The sequence below is a fragment of the Choloepus didactylus genome, chromosome 13 (assembly GCF_015220235.1).
Source record: "Choloepus didactylus isolate mChoDid1 chromosome 13, mChoDid1.pri, whole genome shotgun sequence".
NCBI lineage: Eukaryota > Metazoa > Chordata > Mammalia > Pilosa > Megalonychidae > Choloepus > Choloepus didactylus.
The window spans coordinates 85477941-85497946 of NC_051319.1; the positions used below are offsets into that span (position 1 = coordinate 85477941).

The 20006-nt window shown below is 38.8% G+C and overlaps 1 protein-coding gene across 2 annotated transcripts in view; it reads left to right on the top strand.

The window, feature by feature from the left end:
- The window catches only part of LOC119508506 (protocadherin gamma-C4), a 179762-nt gene that overhangs the window by 4832 nt on the left and 154924 nt on the right, over positions 1–20006 (top strand). Inside the window, exon 1 of one of the 2 annotated variants that reach the window (XM_037802116.1) lies at positions 15522–18296. The exons of the other annotated variant lie outside the window; for it this stretch is intronic. Coding sequence (XP_037658044.1) covers positions 15873–18296 — 2424 coding nt within the window. The 5' untranslated portion in view covers positions 15522–15872. Of the gene's footprint in view, positions 1–15521; positions 18297–20006 lie in introns of those variants that run through there. 2 annotated transcript variants of the gene reach the window in all.

A 20006-nucleotide genomic window follows, 5' to 3' on the forward strand; every position in this document is an offset into this window, starting at 1 on the left:
TTTTTATTTATTTTATTATTTATATAAATATATTTATATTTATATAGATATATTTATATCTATATAAATATACTATATGTTTATATAAAATATACTATATATGAAAAATAACTAGAAAATTATTTAATTAAATTATAGTTATTAAAGTAAAAAGAATACTCAATAATTGGTATAAAGTCATATTGGACACAACTGAATATAATGCTAATGAACCATCAGATTATTGGAGAAATTCTCTCAGAACACAGCACTAAAAGACCATTAAACAAATTTATAAAACTGACATTAAGAAGTAAAAAACAGATGGAAAATTTCCAACATATATCTAAATGTAATTCCAGAGGAATAAAGTGGAGAGAATATCACAAAGCAAAATTTTACATTCTAAGAGTTGAGAAAATCCATAATTGAATAACTTAAGTTATTGAAAGTATAATCTCAGTACCAAACAGAAAATAAAAACAGAAATTCTCACTGTGACATACAGAAACAATAAGAAAAATTCTTAAAAGTCCATCAGAGTGAAAACAGAATACCTGCAAAATAATGAAAATTTGTTGACAGAAAATTTCTCATTAACAACAATAAATTCCACATGACAGGGAGAAGTATCTTCAAAGTGTTAGAGGACAATAAAAAGCAATTTAGAATTTTATAGGCATTTTAACTAGCATTTTAGTAAGAACTAAAAATAAATAAATAGTATTAAAAAACAGTGAGGGAGTTCCCTGCCCCAAGTGGGAGGAAAGGCAGCGAAAACTCACTCAACCCAGAGCCAACCGGCGTTTACTTCACCTGCAGCAGTACACAGTTATAAACAAATACATTTAGCTCGGTTTGCTCCTCTATTCACTTACATCTGTGGTTCTTAAAACTAGATGAGAGGCGGGGCAAGATGGCAGACTGGTGAGCTGTATGTTTTAGTTACTCCTCCAGGAAAGTAGGTAAAAAGCCAGGAACTGCGTGGACTGGACACCACAGAGCAATCTGTCTTTGGGCATACTTCATACAACACTCATGAAAACGTGGAACTGCTGAGATCAGCGAAATCTGTAAGTTTTTGCGGCCAGGGGACCCGCGCCCCTCCCTGCCAGGCTCAGTCCCGGGGGAGGAGGGGCTGTCAGCTCCAGGAAGGAGAAGGGAGAATTGCAGTGGCTGCTCTTACCGGAAACTCATTCTACTGATTCAAACTCCAACCATAGATAGACTGAGGCCAGACACCAGAGACTCTGAGAGCAGCCAGCCCAGCAGAGAGGAGACAGGCATAGAAAAAAAACAACACGAAAAACTCCAAAATAAAAGCAGAGGATTTTTGGAGTTCTGGTGAACACAGAAAGGGGAAGGGCGGAGATCAGGCCTTGAGGCGCATATGCAAATCCCGAAGCAAGGCTGATCTCTCTGCCCTGGGCACCTTTCCTTAATGGCCCTGGTTGCTTTGTCTATTAGCATTTCAATAACCCATTAGATCTCTGAGGAGGGCCGTTTTTTTTTTTTTTTTTTTAAATCCTTTTTGCTTTTTCTAAAACAATTACTCTAAGAAGCTCAATACAGAAAGCTTCAAAGAATTGAAATTTGGGCACGTCAAGTCAAGAGCAGAACTAAGAGAGCTCTGAGACAAAAGGCAATAATCCAGTGGCTGAGAAAATTCACTAAACAACACAACTTCCCAAGAAAAGGGGGGTGTCCGCTCACAGCCACCATCCTGGTGGACAGGAAACACTCCTGCCCATCGCCAGCCCCATAGCCCAGAGCTGCCCCAGACAACCCAGTGTGACGGAAGTGCTTCAAATAACAGGCACACACCACAACACTGGGCGTGGACATTAGCCTTCCCTGCAACCTCAGCTGAATGTCCCAGAGCTGGGAAGGGGGAGCAGTGTGAATTAACAGAGCCCCATTCAGCCATCATTTGAGCAGACTGGGAGCCTCCCAACACAGCCCAGCAGCCCAGAACTGCCCTGGGGGGACGGCACTCACCTGCGACATAGCACAGTCATCCCTCAACAGAGGACCCGGGGTGCACAGCCTGGAAGAGGGGTCCACTTGCAAGTCTCAGGAGCCATACGCCAATACCAAAGACTTGTGGGTCAGTGGCAGAGACAAACTGTGGCAGGACTGAACTGAAGGATTAGACTATTGCAGTAGCTTTAAAACTCTAGGATCATCAGGGAGATTTGATTGTTAGGGCCACCCCCCCTCCCCGACTGCCCAGAAACACGCCCCACATACAGGGCAGGCAACACCAACTACACACGCAAGCTTGGGACACCAATTGGGCCCCACAAGACTCACTCCCCTACTCACCAAAAAGGCTAAGCAGGGGAGATCTGTCTTGTGGAGAACAGGTGGCTCGTGGACGCCACCTGCTGGTTAGTTAGAGAAAGTGTACTCCACGAAGCTGTAGATCTGATAAATTAGAGATAAGGACTTCAACTGGTCTACAAACCCTAAAAGAACCCTATCAAGGTCAGCAAATGCCACGAGGCCAAAAACAACAGAAAATTATAAAGCATATGAAAAAACCAGACGATATGGATAACCCAAGCCCAAGCACCCAAATCAAAAGACCAGAAGAGACACACCTAGAGCAGCTACTCAAAGAACTAAAGATGAACAATGAGACCCTAGTACGGGATATGAAGGAAATCAAGAAGACCCTAGAAGAGCATAAAGAAGACATTGCAAGACTAAATAAAAAAATGGATGATCTTATGGAAATTAAAGAAACTGTTGACCAAATTAAAAAGATTCTGGACACTCATAGTACAAGACTAGAGGAAGTTGAACAACGAATCAGTGACCTGGAAGATGACAGAATGGAAAATGAAAACATAAAAGAAAGAATGGGGAAAAAAATTGAAAAACTCGAAATGGACCTCAGGGATATGATAGATAATATGAAACGTCCGAATATAAGACTCATTGGTGTCCCAGAAGGGGAAGAAAAGGGTAAAGGTCTAGGAAGAGTATTCAAAGAAATTGTTGGGGAAAACTTCCCAAATCTTCTAAACAACATAAATACACAAATCATAAATGCTCAGCGAACTCCAAATAGAATAAATCCAAAAAAACCCACTCCGAGACATATACTGATCACACTGTCAAACATAGAAGAGAAGGAGCAAGTTCTGAAAGCAGCAAGAGAAAAGCAATTCACCACATACAAAGGAAACAGCATAAGACTAAGTAGTGACTACTCAGCAGCCACCATGGAGGCAAGAAGGCAGTGGCACGATATATTTAAAATCCTGAGTGAGAGGAATTTCCAGCCAAGAATACTTTATCCAGCAAAGCTCTCCTTCAAATTTGAGGGAGAGCTTAAATTTTTCACAGACAAAGAAATGCTGAGAGAATTTGCTAACAAGAGACCTGCCCTACTGGAGATACTAAAGGGAGCCCTACAGACAGAGAAACAAAGACAGGACAGAGAGACTTGGAGAAAGGTTCAGTACTAAAGAGATTCGGTATGGGTACAATAAAGGATATTAATAGAGAGAGGGAAAAATATGGCAAACATAATCCAAAGGATAAGATGGCCGATTCAAGAAATGCCTTCACGGTTTTAACGTTGAATGTAAATGGATAAACTCCCCAATTAAAAGATATAGATTCGCAGAATGGATCAAAAAAAATGAACCATCAATATGTTGCATACAAGAGACTCATCTTAGACACAGGGACACAAAGAAACTGAAAGTGAAAGGATGGAAAAAAATATTTCATGCAAGCTACAGCCAAAAGAAAGCAGGTGTAGCAATTTTAATCTCAGATAAAATAGACTTCAAATGCAGGGATGTTTTGAGAGACAAAGAAGGCCACTACATACTAATAAAAGGGGCAATTCAGCAAGAAGAAATAACAATCGTAAATGTCTATGCACCCAATCAAGGTGCCACAAAATACATGAGAGAAACATTGGCAAAACTAAAGGAAGCAATTGATGTTTCCACAATAATTGTGGGAGACTTCAACACATCACTCTCTCCTATAGATAGATCAACCAGACAGAAGACCAATAAGGAAATTGAAAACCTAAACAATCTGATAAATGAATTAGATTTAACAGACATCTACAGGACATTACATCCCAAATCAACAGGATACACATACTTTTCTAGTGCTCACGGAACTTTCTCCAGAATAGATCATATGCTGGGACATAAAACAAGCCTCAATAAATTTAAAAAGATTGAAATTATTCAAAGCACATTCTCTGACCACAATGGAATACAATTAGAAGTCAATAACCATCAGAGACTTAGAAAATTCACAAATACCTGCAGGTTAAACAACACACTCCTAAACAATCAGTGGGTTAAAGAAGAAATAGCAAGAGAAATTGCTAAATATATAGAGACGAATGAAAATGAGAACACAACATACCAAAACCTATGGGATGCAGCAAAAGCAGTGCTAAGGGGGAAATTTATAGCACTAAACGCATATATTAAAAAGGAAGAAAGAGCCAAAATCAAAGAACTAATGGATCAACTGAAGAAGCTAGAAAATGAACAGCAAACCAATCCTAAACCAAGTACAAGAAAAGAAATAACAAGGATTAAAGCAGAAATAAATGACATAGAGAACAAAAAAACAATAGAAAGGATAAATATCACCAAAAGTTGGTTCTTTGAGAAGATCAACAAGATTGACAAGCCCCTAGCTAGACTGACAAAATCAAAAAGAGAGAAGACCCATATAAACAAAATAATGAATGAAAAAGGTGACATAACTGCAGATCCTGAAGAAATTAAAAAAATTATAAGAGGATATTATGAACAACTGTATGGCAACAAACTGGATAATGTAGAAGAAATGGACAATTTCCTGGAAACATATGAACAACCTAGACTGACCAGAGAAGAAATAGAAGACCTCAATCAACCCATCACAAGCAAAGAGATCCAATGAGTCATCAAAAATCTTCCCACAAATAAATGCCCAGGGCCAGATGGCTTCACAGGGGAATTCTACCAAACTTTCCAGAAAGAACTGACACCAATCTTACTCAAACTCTTTCAAAACATTGAAAAAAATGGAACACTACCTAACTCATTTTATGAAGCTAACATCAATCTAATACCAAAACCAGGCAAAGATGCTACAAAAAAGGAAAACTACCGGCCAATCTCCCTAATGAATATAGATGCAAAAATCCTCAACAAAATACTTGCAAATCGAATCCAAAGACACATTAAAAAAATCATACACCATGACCAAGTGGGGTTCATTCCAGGCATGCAAGGATGGTTCAACATAAGAAAAACAATCAGTGTATTACAACACATTAAAAACTCGAAAGGGAAAAATCAATTGATCATCTCAATAGATGCTGAAAAAGCATTTGACAAAATCCAACATCCGTTTTTGATAAAAACACTTCAAAAGGTAGGAATTGAAGGAAACTTCCTCAACATGATAAAGAGCATATATGAAAAACCCACAGCCAGCATAGTACTCAATGGTGAGAGACTGAAAGCCTTCCCTCTAAGATCAGGAACAAGACAAGGATGCCCGCTGTCACCACTGTTATTCAACATTGTGCTGGAAGTGCTAGCCAGGGCAATCCGGCAAGACAAAGAAATAAAAGGCATCCAAATTGGAAAAGAAGAAGTAAAACTGTCATTGTTTGCAGATGATATGATCTTATATCTAGAAAACCCTGAGAAATCAACGATACACCTACTAGAGCTAATAAACAAATTTAGCAAAGTAGCGGGATACAAGATTAATGCACATAAGTCAGTAATGTTTCTATATGCTAGAAATGAACAAACTGAAGAGACACTCAAGAAAAAGATACCATTTTCAATAGCAACTAAAAAAATCAAGTACCTAGGAATAAACTTAACCAAAGATGTAAAAGACCTATACAAAGAAAACTACATAACTCTACTAAAAGAAATAGAAGGGGACCTTAAAAGATGGAAAAATATTCCATGTTCATGGATAGGAAGGCTAAATGTCATTAAGATGTCAATTCTACCCAAACTCATCTACAGATTCAATGCAATCCCAATCAAAATTCCAACAACCTACTTTGCAGACTTGGAAAAGCTAGTTATCAAATTTATTTGGAAAGGGAAGATGCCTCGAATTGCTAAAGACACTTTAAAAAAGAAAAACGAAGTGGGAGGACTTACACTCCCTGACTTTGAAGCTTATTATAAAGCCACAGTTGCCAAAACAGCATGGTACTGGCACAAAGATAGACATATAGATCAATGGAATCGAATTGAGAATTCAGAGATAGACCCTCAGATCTATGGCCGACTGATCTTTGATAAGGCCCCCAAAGTCACCGAACTGAGCCATAATGGTCTTTTCAACAAATGGGGCTGGGAGAGTTGGATATCCATATCCAAAAGAATGAAAGAGGACCCCTACCTCACCCCCTACACAAAAATTAACTCAAAATGGACCAAAGATCTCAATATAAAAGAAAGTACCATTAAACTCCTAGAAGATAATGTAGGAAAACATCTTCAAGACCTTGTATTAGGAGGCCACTTCCTAGACTTTACACCCAAAGCACAAGCAACAAAAGAGAAAATAGATAAATGGGAACTCCTCAAGCTTAGAAGTTTCTGCACCTCAAAGGAATTTCTCAAAAAGGTAAAGAGGCAGCCAACTCAATGGGAAAAAATTTTTGGAAACCATGTATCTGACAAAAGACTGATATCTTGCATATACAAAGAAATCCTACAACTCAATGACAATAGTACAGACAGCCCAATTATAAAATGGGCAAAAGATATGAAAAGACAGTTCTCTGAAGAGGAAATACAAATGGCCAAGAAACACATGAAAAAATGTTCAGCTTCACTAGCTATTAGAGAGATGCAAATTAAGACCACAATGAGATACCATCTAACACCGGTTAGAATGGCTGCCATTAAACAAACAGGAAACTACAAATGCTGGAGGGGATGTGGAGAAATTGGAACTCTTATTCATTGTTGGTGGGACTGTATAATGGTTCAGCCACTCTGGAAGTCAGTCTGGCAGTTCCTTAGAAAACTAGAGATAGAGCTACCATTCGATCCAGCGATTGCACTTCTTGGGATATACCCGGAAGATCGGAAAGCAGTGACACGAACAGATATCTGCACGCCAATGTTCATAGCAGCATTATTCACAATTGCCAAGAGATGGAAACAACCCAAATGTCCATCAACAGATGAGTGGATAAATAAAATGTGGTATATACACACGATGGAATACTACGCGGCAGTAAGAAGGAACGATCTGGTGAAACATATGACAACATGGATGAACCTTGAAGACATAATGCTGAGCGAAATAAGCCAGGCACAAAAAGAGAAATATTATATGCTACCACTAATGTGAACTTTGAAAAATGTAAAAGAAATGGTTTATAATGTAGAATGTAGGGGAACTAGCAGTAGAGAGCAATTAAGGAAGGGGGAACAGTAATCCAAGAAGAACAGATAAGCTATTTAACGTTCTGGGGATGCCCAGAAATGACTATGGTCTGTTAGTTTCTGATGGATGTAGTAGGAACAAGTTCACTGAAATGTTGCTATAGTATGTAACTTTCTTGGGGTAAAGTAGGAACATGTTGGAAGTTAAGCAGTTATCTTAGGTTAGTTGTCTTTTTCTTACTCCCTTGCTATGGTCTCTTTGAAATGTTCTTTTATTGTATGTTTGTTTTCTTTTTAACTTTTTTTTTCATACAGTTGATTTGAAAAAAGAAGGGAAAGTTAAAAAAAAAAAAAAGAAAAAAGACAAACAAGGAAAAAAAAAAAAAAACAAAAAAAAAACGATGTAGTGCCCCCTTGAGGAGCCTGTGGAGAATGCAGGGGTATTCGCCTACCCCACCTCCATGGTTGCTAACATGACCACAGACATAGGGGACTGGTGGTTTGATGGGTTGAGCCCTCTACCATAAGTTTTACCCTTGGGAAGACGGTTGCTGCAAAGGAGAGGCTAGGCCTCCCTGTATTTGTGCCTAAGAGTCTCCTCCAGAATGCCTCTTTGTTGCTCAGATGTGGCCCTCTCTCTCTGGCTAAGCCAACTTGAAAGGTGAAATCACTGCCCTCCCCCCTACGTGGGATCAGACACCCAGGGAAGTGAATCTCCCTGGCAACGTGGAATATGACTCCCAGGGAGGAATGTAGACCCGGCATCGTGGGATGGAGAACATCTTCTTGACCAAAAGGGGGATGTGAAAGGAAATGAAATAAGCTTCAGTGGCAGAGAGATTCCAAAACGAGCCGAGAGATCACTCTGGTGGGCACTCTTACGCACACTTTAGACAACCTTTTTTAGGTTCTAAAGAATTGGGGTAGCTGGTGGTGGATACCTGAAACTATTAAACTACAACCCAGAACCCATGAATCTCGAAGACAGTTGTATAAAAATGTAGCTTATGAGGGGTGACAGTGGGATTGGGAATGCCATAAGGACCAAACTCCACTTTGTCTAGTTTATGGATCGATGTGTAGAAAAGTAGGGGAAGCAAACAAACAGACAAAGGTACCTAGTGTTCTTTTTTACTTCAATTGCTCTTTTTCACTCTAATTATTATTCTTGTTATTTTTGTGTGTGTGCTAATGAAGGTGTCAGGGATTGATTTAGGTGATGAATGTACAACTATGTAATGGTACTGTAAACAATCGAAAGTACAATTTGTTTTGTATGACTGCGTGGTATGTGAATAAATCTCAATAAAATGATGATTAAAAAAAAAAAAAAAAAAAACAGTGAGGGCAAACTAGAGACATATTCATATATTCCAGGACTAGGAGTTTATCAGTGAAAGCCCTTTGTTAAAAAGCTTTTAGAGGATTAATTTAGCAAGAAGAAAAGTGAACCTTGAAATAAGGCTTGGGATACAAGAAAGAATAGTGAGAATAGACTGAAAATATGTTATGAAATTTAATTACCTACTCCCTGAAAATATAATTGCTATTTTTTGTATACTAAAAAAAGATGACACCAAAATGCTTTACAACAGGAATAAGTGGAGATTGTGTGTAGTGGGTTGCTTTAGGAGGATTGGAATATTAAATGGCTTAAGGGCTTTGATGGAAAATAGGCAGGTAGTAGTTAAAAAAGTAACAGTAGCTGTGAGACATGCAACGAGATGAATGGATCCTGCACATAGCATTTTGAGTGAAGTAACCAGAAATAAAGGCAGACACCTGAAACTCAGAGCTAGAGCTCAGCAGATATGAACATCAGTATTAGCACATACAGCAACTGGTAAAAAAAAAAAAAAAAAAAAAAAAGCTGAAAAAGAGCCCAGACTTCAATTAGTGATATGAACGAAGCAGATCTGGTTAAGACTAGGGCAAACTGGGCCAAAAGGTAAAGGTCGAAACTGACTGTTTTAAAACTTCAACTTCCATGTGAGACCAAGGGAAGAGATGTCTATTTGGTGCAGGATCTATATTTTCCAAACAGTATGATTCTACAGTCAGTATGTTCAAACACCACAATTACATGGAACTTTGAATAGGAAATGAGATATGGTAGGTTAGCATAGGTTAGAGTGAAATAGTGACACATCCTGAAGCAATTTGGGCAGAGAATGAAAATATATTTGCAGGGTCCCCTCTAAGGAGCCGGGGGGAAATGTGGAAGTGTTGGACTTTCTCACCTGTACTGATGCTGATGTTGTCATGGCATTGGGGACCGGTGGTTTGATGTGCCAAGCCCTCTATCACGGGACTTGCCCTTATGAAGCTTGTTGCTGCAAAGGAGAGGCTAAACTTGCATATAATTGTGCCTTAGAGTCTCCCCCTGAGTATGTCTTTGCTGTTCAGATGTGGCCCTCTCTCTCTCTAACTAAGCCACCTCCCCCCTACATGGGACCTGACTCCCAGGGGTGTTAATCTTCCTGGCAACGCAGGATATGACTCCTGGGGATGAATGTGGACCTGGCATCGTGGGATTGAGAATATCTTCTTGACCAATAAGGGGATGCAAAATGAAATGAAATAAAGTTTCAGTGGCTGAGAGATTTCAAATGGAGTTGAGAGGTCACTCTGGTGGACATTCTTATGCATTATATAGATAACACCTCTTAGGTTTTAATGTGTTGGAATAGCTAGAAGCAAATACCTGAAACTATCAAACTCCAACCCAGTAGTCTGGACTCCTGAAGATTATTATATAACAATGTAGATTACAAGGGGTGACAATGTGATTGTGAAAACCTTATGGATCACACTCCCTTTATCTAGTGTCTGGATGGATGAGTAGAAAAATGGCGACAAAAACTAAATGAAAAATAGGGTGGGATGGGGGATGATTTGGGTGTTCTTTTTTACTTTTATTTTTTATTCTTATTCTGATTTTTTCTGATGTAAGGGAAATGTTCAAAAATAGATTGGGGTGGTGAATGCATAACTATATGATGGTACTGTGAACAGTAGATTGTATACCATGGATGATTGTATGGTATGTGAATATATTTCAATAAAACTATTTTTTTTAAAGTAACAGTAATAAAGAATAGAAATCCAATGTGCATTCCAAACTAACACATATTAAAAAAATGTGAAATCCAACAGAAGGCAAACATTTTCTAAAGATACAAAAATATGATGCCAAAAAGATACAGGATTATGACATTTTATAAAAATATACAAGAAACCACAATATATGTATATTACTCACCTATTAAAAACAGAAATTATCACATTGGATGATTTTTTTAAGTCCATCTATATTCTGCTAACATGATAACATGCCTAAAATAAAATTATACTGAAATATTGAAAATAAATTAATGTTGCTTTAAAATCTTAATTAATATATTAACAAATCTTATCCACCACATATTTAAATACTTAAAGCTTATGACTAAATAGGGTTTATCTCTGTGACTCAAGGATATGTCAGTATAAAAAAATTCTAATAATGCAAAACTCCAGATTAAGATATTAAATATTTAAAACCATGTCATCGTTTCAATAGTCAGAATAAAGATCTTGAGAACATTTGACACTTGATTAAAACCTTTTAGCAGACTAACCATTGGAGAAAATTTCCTTAACATGATAAAGAGTACCTGTCAGTATGTATCACACATGGTGAAAATCAGAATCACTCTTACTAACATTCAGGGACAAGATAGGAGTGTCTGCTATTACAGCATCTCCAAAAAATTACATTGGTGGAACTAACTAATGCAAATAGTCAAGAAAATGACTATACTAATTGGGATGGAAAGACAAATAGTCAAGAAAAAGATATACAAATTGGGATGGAAAGACAAAATTATTCTTTGCATACATTGTGATTTTTTTCTATTTAGAAAATTTCAGTTTACTATATAGACAAAATTATTAGAATTAATAAGAGTTTGATAACATTTTTGAATATATGATCAACATATTATAAATCAATAGCTTCTCTAGACACCAGTAACAAACATAAGAAAATAAATAAGAACAAAAGGCCCCATTCCCAACAGCAACAAAAGCTATAAGGTGTTTCACAAAATAACATATTCAGGAACTTCATAGAAAAAATTACAAAAAAACTATTGAAGAACACAAAAGAAGACTTGTATAATCAAAAGATTATGAAAACTATGTCAATGCTCCAAAATTAATCTATAAATTCAACACAATTCTAATTAAAATATCAACAGTATTTTTCATTAAACTTTGTGATCCTAAAATGTGCATGGAATAGCAAAGCTATTTTAAAAATGCCAAAATAATTTGAAGAAAAAAAAATTGAAAGAAATTGAATTGAAAGAATTGAAAGTAGTTAAACAGGATATGTTGGCATGGCATTAGACAAAGATAATGGAATAAAATACCCATTAAAAGCCAAATATATATGGAAACTTCATCAGTAGCAGAGGTGGCATTATAAATCAGAGAGTAAGAAATAACAAATATTTCTGGGATGGCTGCTTATTTGTATGAAAAAATGTATATCCCTAACTCATACAATACAAAAAATAAATTTAATATAGGTTAATGACCTAAAAACAAAACTTTTGAATTTTTAGAAAACAGGATGCTAACATCATAATTTTGGAATATAGGAGATGATAAAATTATAAATCATTAGGGGAAAGAAACAATAATTTGGACAATATTAAAATTTTAAACCTCTTTATAAAAATGGCACCAATAAGCATAGTGAAAACAATCCAGAAACAGTGAAAAATATCTGTAATCTCTATGAAGAACAAAGAATTGTTACCCAAAATATATAATTAATATCTCTGAATTTAAAATTTGAAGAAGAAAAAAAGAAACAAAGATATGAATAAAAAAATCACTGAAGAATTCCAAATAATCAATAAATATGATAACATTCTTAACCTCCAGTTAATTATAAAAATGTAAATTAAAACAATGAGATACATTTTTATACCCATCAGATTGGCAAAAAAATATGGCTGACAATACCAAAGTTTAGCAAGGATAGAGCAACAGAACTCTTGTATCCTTCTGTCAAGAGTGTAAGTTATTCAAATAATTTTGAAAAACAATTTGGCAACATCCACTAATATTGAAAATGTGTTCCATTGGTGGCTCTCCAATGAACCATTCCTCCAAGTATTCATAGCTTCTACAGTTCCCTCCCCTTAAATCTGGGCTGGCCTTGTGACTCCCTCTAACCAATAAAATTTGGCATAAGTGAAACTTGCCAGTTCCAGTGAAGACTTAAGAAGTCCCAACAACATCTGCTTTTGTATTTGGGGGAGCCACGAACCGTTCCCTGATGGAGAGATGATGTAGGAAAACCACATGGAGAGGCCATGTGAAAATTGAGGTCATGACACTACATAGAAGAGAGTCACCCTGATGTCTCAGCACAAAAGCTGAGCCCAGTCCCCACATGACCCCCATCTCAATGATGCCACATGAGTAACCACCAGCAAGACCAGCAGAACTGAAAAATCTGATCTCAGCCCATATTGAAGAATATTGAACAAATGAAACCATGTTGTTTTTTAAGACACTAAATGTTGGGGTGATTTATCATATAACAAATATAACCAAAGCAATATGCATACAGTTTGACTCAATTCTACTTTCAAATTAATATCCTAGATCTAGAGAAATTTGGATATGAAGAGACATGTCCAGTGTTCATTGCCTCATTGTCTGTAATAAGAAGGAAGGAGGGGAAAGAAGAGGGAAGGAAATGAGGGAGAGAAGGAGGGAAGGAGATGGGAGGGGGAGGGAGGTAGGAAGAAAAGAAAGAGGAAAAAAGGAAAGGAGGAGGATGGAGGAAAAGAAAAGAAAGGAAAGGAGAGGAAAAAGAGAAAAGAAACACCCTAAAATCCTCATAGAGATGTATGGAAAAATAAATGTTGGCATTTTCATGCAATGGAATATTATGCAGCATGTAAAAATAAACATTATCAACATAAATAAATATCAAGAATGTAATGTTGAAGGAAAAGTACATTACAGAGTAAGTATAGCATGATACAATTTGTATGAATTTGAATAGATAGCATCTATTTTTATTGATACATGCATATTCAGTAAGAGAGTGAAAACATGCATGGAAATAATAAATGCTTTATTCGGGATGGTAAATAGCTTGAGGGAGGGAGGGAAAATACTGTAATTAAGGAATGGTGCTAGAAGGATTCATCTCTTTCTATAGGTTTGTTTTTTAAAAATTGAACTCCAAAAAACTACAGTAGTGATTGTTTCAAGCAAGAATCATCAGTGGTGAAAGTTTGTTTACAAACAGGATATTTACTTAGCCTCAAAGTATCTCCCTACAAGATACTTAAGAATTACAAAGGGAAAAACAGTAATTTTACAATGGACAAACCTAGAAGTCACTATCTTAGCCAACTGATCAAAGTTAACATTACCAGTAATGGGAGGAAGATATGTGTCTCCTGATATGATGCAGTCAGAAGGATATAACATCACTTCTGTTGTAGTCTTGTATACTTATATATGTACAGGGAGAGAGAGAGAGAGGTAGTGTGAAACCAAATGTCATAAAATGTTAACATTTGGGGTAATTGTGAGTGAAGAGTAAATGGGAACTCATTGTACTATTTTTGCAACTTTTCTGTTAAGCCTGAAATTATTTCAAAATAAAAAGTTTAAAAGCTGGTCGTATTTAAATATGGCAAGATGTTACAATCTGACAAAGTTGAATGGTGTATACACAGATTTTAGTATATTATTTTTCCTTACTCATTTGTATGTTTGAATTATTTCAGAATTTACTTTTGAAAGAGCAAATATATTATGCATAAGTACATAAAAATGAAATGGGAGCAAGAAGAGACCCACGAGATTGCATTTTTATATCCCTAGAAAACATTAAATCTCAGGAAAAGGACTTGGCAACTTCAAACAACTTTGAGTGACTGATTTCCCTTGTGGTGAAAAATCCTTTCCTGTACTAGCTTTAGCCAATAGAACCACTTTCAGTTTCCTTGATGTTCCATGCTCTCTCTCATCTTTAAGCATTTATGCTGAGGTTCTAGAATATCCTGCCAGCCTTTCTTGATCCAATCCTACTGTTTTTGTTTCTTTGGCTGCTCAGGCAAATACCATGCAATGGGTTGGCTTAAACAATGGGAATTTAGTAGCTCACAATTTTGAGGCTAAGAAAAAGTCCAAATCAAGGTGACATCAAGGCGATGCTTTCTTCCAGAAGACTAGTATTCTGAGGCTTGCTGCCAGCGATCCTTGGTCCTGGGCTCTCCTGTCACCTGGCAATGCACACGGCAGCCTCTCCCGTCTCTTCCTGGTTCCACTGACCTTCAGTTTCTTGGTTTCCATGGCTTTCTCTCTTTGTCTGAATTTCATTCTGCTTATAAAGGACTCCAGTAATAGGATTAAGACCCATTCTGCTTGAGGTGGGCCACACCTTAACTAAAGTAACTTCATCAAAAGGTCCTACTTATAGTGGGTTCACAATCACAGGAATTGATTAAGTTTAAGAATGTGTTTTTCTGAGGTACATACAGCTCCAAACCACCACATTACCTTTAGGGTTCAGCTATAATCATCATGAGAGTCTTTTCTGACTCCCAAATCTATACCCTTCCTATGTATTCCCCCTTCACCCAGTGCTTCCCGCCATCATAGAAGTTCTCATACTCTATTATAACATCATGTTTACTTTCCTATGACCTCTGCTATATTGTAAGCTTCCTGAAGGCAGGGTCTGTGACCATCAGATTTACCATTTGTATCTCTGGCACCAAGCAAAATATAAGGCACATGATAGTCACCCATTAAGTATTTGATGATTCAATATTTAAATACAGGTTTTGAAGTTAAATGTCAGGCCACCAAGCACATAAATTCAAACTATTTGACCTTGTGAGACAATGTAGCTAATGATTTTTAAATGATCTTACTGTCTGAGTATAAAATATGAGGTGGAAGATGTTTGGAGAGAGAGTTGATTAATGCCTTGAGCATTGAACAATACCTCTGTAATCACTACCATCAAATTTGCATTCGTTTACACCGTTATTAATTATGAGAAAAAGATTCCTGACGACAGATCTACTTCTAAGGTATCTTAGAACTGTAAGAGTCTTCAAAGCGACTTGAAAGTTACAAGGCCAACACTGACAAGTAAATTGTTTGCCTGAACTGGTGCAGATATTAGTTAGGCCTCTGAGCGTCGCTGTTGACCACCTAAGCGGCAACAAGCAGCGAGACATCCAATCCAATCTTCCGACTCCTACAACGCAAAGGGCTAGCAATTTGGCCACGCAAGCTTCGGGACGACAAAGAAATTCAGTCCAGCAGCCCACTAGCTCTCTCCACAGAGACCTAGATCTGTGAATGCTGGTAGCCTCAGACCCTGAGGAATAAAGATTGGAATCCCGCACTGGATGCTGTAACTTGACTCGGAGAAAAGATTGCGGCAGAAGGAAAATGGCGGCTCAGCCAAAGTTCTCACACTGCAAAAGGATAGACCTGCTGTGCCTTCTTTTGTCCGCCCTGTGGGGAGCCGGGGCTGGGCAGATGCGCTATTCTGTGCCGGAAGAGACCGACAAAGGCTCTTTCGTGGGCAACATCGCCAAGGACTTGGGGTTGGAGCCCCTGGCTATGACAGAGCGGGGCGTCCGCATCGTCTCCAGAGGGAGGACGCAGCTCTTTGCTCTCAACACGCGAACTGGTAGCCTGATCACCGCGGACAGGATAGACCGAGAAGAGCTCTGCGCTCAGAGCGCTCGGTGTCTGGTGAATTTCAACATAGTACTGGAAGATAAATTGAATATTTATTCAGTAGAGGTAGAAATAACAGATATTAACGACAATGCCCCTCGCTTTGGAGTAGAGGAACTGGAAATAAAAATCAGTGAAACGACGACTCCAGGATTCCGCATTCCTCTTAAGAGTGCGCATGACGCGGATATAGGAGAGAACACGCTCCAGAAGTATGAACTCAACCCAAATGACCACTTCTCCCTGGACGTGCGAAGCGGGGCGGATGGGAACAAGTACCCAGAGCTGGTGCTGGAGCGCGCCCTGGATCGCGAGGAAGAGGACGTTCACTACCTCGTTCTCCTGGCTTCGGACGGGGGCGACCCGGTCCTAACTGGCACCTCCCGCATCCGAGTGACGGTGCTGGATGTGAACGACAACGCGCCTGTTTTCACACAGCCCGAGTACCGTGTAAGTGTTCTGGAGAATGTGCCCGTAGGAAGCCGAATACTCACTGTAAGCGCCACTGACGCAGATGAGGGATACAACGCTCAAGTGACATATTTTCTAGAGAAAAATCTTGGAAAGACCTCAGAGGTATTTGAGCTTAAATCTACAACTGGAGATATAGAAATCATTAAAAATCTGGATTATGAGGATGCCAAATTCCATGAAATTGATATTGAAGCTCAAGATGGCCCAGGCCTTCTGACCAGAACGAAGGTTATTGTCACAGTTCTGGATGTGAATGACAATGCCCCAGAATTTTACATGACTTCTGCCACTAACTCAGTTTCTGAAGACTCTCCTGCAGGAACTGTAATTGCACTTTTCAATGTACATGACAGAGACTCTGGACAGAATGCACTTATCACATGTTCACTCCCGGAGAATCTTCCTTTCAAGTTGGAAAGGTCAGTGGACAATTATCACCGACTGGTTACAACCAGAGCCTTGGACAGAGAACAAATTTCCTCTTACAACATCACTGTGACCGCTCAAGATGGAGGGAACCCGTCTCTGTCTACAAATGCTCACATTTTGCTGCAGGTGGCAGACATCAACGATAACCCACCCGCCTTCCCTCACACTTCCTACTCTGCCTACATTCCTGAAAACAACCCCAGAGGCTCCTCTATCTTCTCCGTGGTGGCCTATGACCCCGATAGCTATGACAATGCCCATGTAACTTACTCCTTGGCTGAGGACACCCTTCAGGGAGTGCTCCTGTCCTCCTACATTTCCATCAACTCTGACACTGGCGTCCTGTACGCCCTGTGCTCTTTTGACTATGAGCAGTTCCGAGATCTGCAGCTGTGGGTAATAGCGCAGGACAGCGGAGTCCCGCCACTCAGCAGCAACGTGTCTCTGAGACTGTTCGTGCTGGACCAGAATGACAACGCGCCCGAGATCCTCTACCCCGCCCTCCCCACCGACGGCTCCACCGGAGTGGAACTGGCACCCCGTTCTGCAGAGCCCGGCTACCTGGTCACCAAGGTGGTGGCGGTGGACAGAGACTCAGGGCAGAACGCCTGGCTGTCCTACCGCCTGCTCAAGGCCAGCGAGCCGGGACTCTTCGCGGTGGGGCTGCACACGGGCGAGGTGCGCACGGCGCGGGCCCTGCTGGACAGAGACGCGCTCAAGCAGAGCCTGGTGGTGGCCGTGCAGGACCACGGCCAGCCCCCTCTCTCGGCCACAGTCACGCTCACTGTGGCGGTGGCCGACAGCATCCCAGACGTCCTGGCGGACCTGGACAGCATCAAGACCCATGCCAACCCCGACGATTCGGGCCTCACGCTCTACCTAGTGGTGGCAGTGGCCTCAGTTTCATGCGTCTTCCTGGCCTTTGTCATTGTTCTCCTGGTGCTCAGGCTGCGGCGTTGGCATAAGTCCCACCTCCTCCAGGCTGTGGGAGACGGACTGTCGGGTGTGCCCGTCTCGCACTTTGTGGGCGTAGATGGGGTGCGGGCTTTCCTGCAGACCTATTCCCACGAGGTGTCCCTCACTGCGGACTCGCGGAAGAGTCACGTGATCTTCCCCCAGCCCAACTACGCGGACACGCTCATCAGCCACGAAAGCTGTGAGAAAAAAGATTTTCTATCAGCACCTCAGTCTCTACTTGAAGGTAAAGGAGAAGAAACACTTTCTCAGGTAAACTAACTCTTCACAATATACTTAAAAGCTATTATGAAAAAAATTAAATTTTCCGATTTACTTAGCGGTCTACACTATTTAGTATATCTCTTCTGTTTCTCCTATTTCCTTAAGTGTATATTCTATTTTTAGGAAATGAGTCCTGTTGAATTATCAGTAGGTAGGTCTAAGTGTTCACACTCTGTAAAGGATTAGGAGGGGCTAGAATCATTGTGCAATGAGCTTAAATCAGAAGTTAGTAATTGAAGACGATATTTATCTCAAAATATATCAATATATTTATATCAAAAGAGCACAGTATTAGGAACTGGAGTATCTGGTTTTACATAATTTCTTTCCTAACCCTGTGCAAATCATCTCATCTACCTGGGTGAACAACTCTTTCTGTCTTAAAAATATGAAAGCTGGGTATTATGTTTATTCAAGTCCCTCCTTTAAAATTTAAAGTTTTTATGTTTTTTATTTGAATCTGTTTATCAATAGTGAAATGCTTTAATTGGGTTGTTCATTCAATTTGGAAGTGAAGTTCTTCATTTTGCTTTTTTTACATGTCCTTCCTTATTATAAATTCAGAAATTTAGGAGTACACATCCTTTCCAGTGCTTCAGAAAAGTATGTCATCGTATCTCTGCTTAGTTAAAAATCTTATCAACCTCTAAAGTAGCTAAGTGCTCCTTGAAGAAGAGACTGAGTTGTCATTTGCTCTATAATACATTGGGAGAGTAATAGAAAATAGGCTTCTTTTTACCGATACTGTGTATTTTTCTCATACCTGGATCATATTGACTTTTTATCCTTAAAAATAATAAACATCCTTAGTATAACTTTTCCTAAAGAAAAGATAGAAGGGATTCAAAGACCATATTACATAATTGCTCCCAAATATCTTCTTTTTGCAGTTCTCTTCCCAAAGTTTTCCCACCTGCAATAGCTACTAAAAATGTTCCCAATCCCTCTCCTCACCCCTAGTCCTCCTCAGAACCAAAGTTTTCCTTCTCCATTCCTCTTCCCATGTTGACTTTTTAATATGTTAATTATATATTTAAGAACAGAGAATACACTAACATTCTATGTAGCTTAAACTTTTTTTTTAAATTCTGATTTGGTACTAATCATGTACTAACTGAGTCTTGTATCTAATAATGTCATCACCTCTCAAAAATATTCTTTATTATATTTAGAGACATCTGATAAGGTAAAATTTGTCTGAGATAATTATTCTATTGTGTTTATTACTATTACATAATTCTCTATGAGGTAAAACTTGCATTCCTTGTGGAAGAATATGTCACAACATCTTTACTTGTAAGTACAATAATGACATCATGAAGCAGTCTAAGCTAAGGAAAATTAAAGGCAGTCCATTTCAGTGTCTGTAGTAACTTCACAAGAATAAACACTTTATGCATAGGTTTATGTAATGAATCAGATTGAAAGGACAAATGTATTTCTATTTCTGTGCTTAGAGAGGAAAATAAATACAGAGAAAGAGTCCCTGGGATATAAAATAAAAATTCTTTTTCGCTACCAGTTTCAGTTGTGTTTTTGGTGTTTTTTTTAAAAAAAAAAAAAACAAAAAACACTTTCATACTCTAGATTTAGGCAAAGTGAACTACTTTCAGTACCCTTAGAGTCTGTAACTCCTCTCTCATGTCTAGACATTGTCATGCTCTTCTCTCTCACATCCAGGCCTTTTGCTTGATCCAC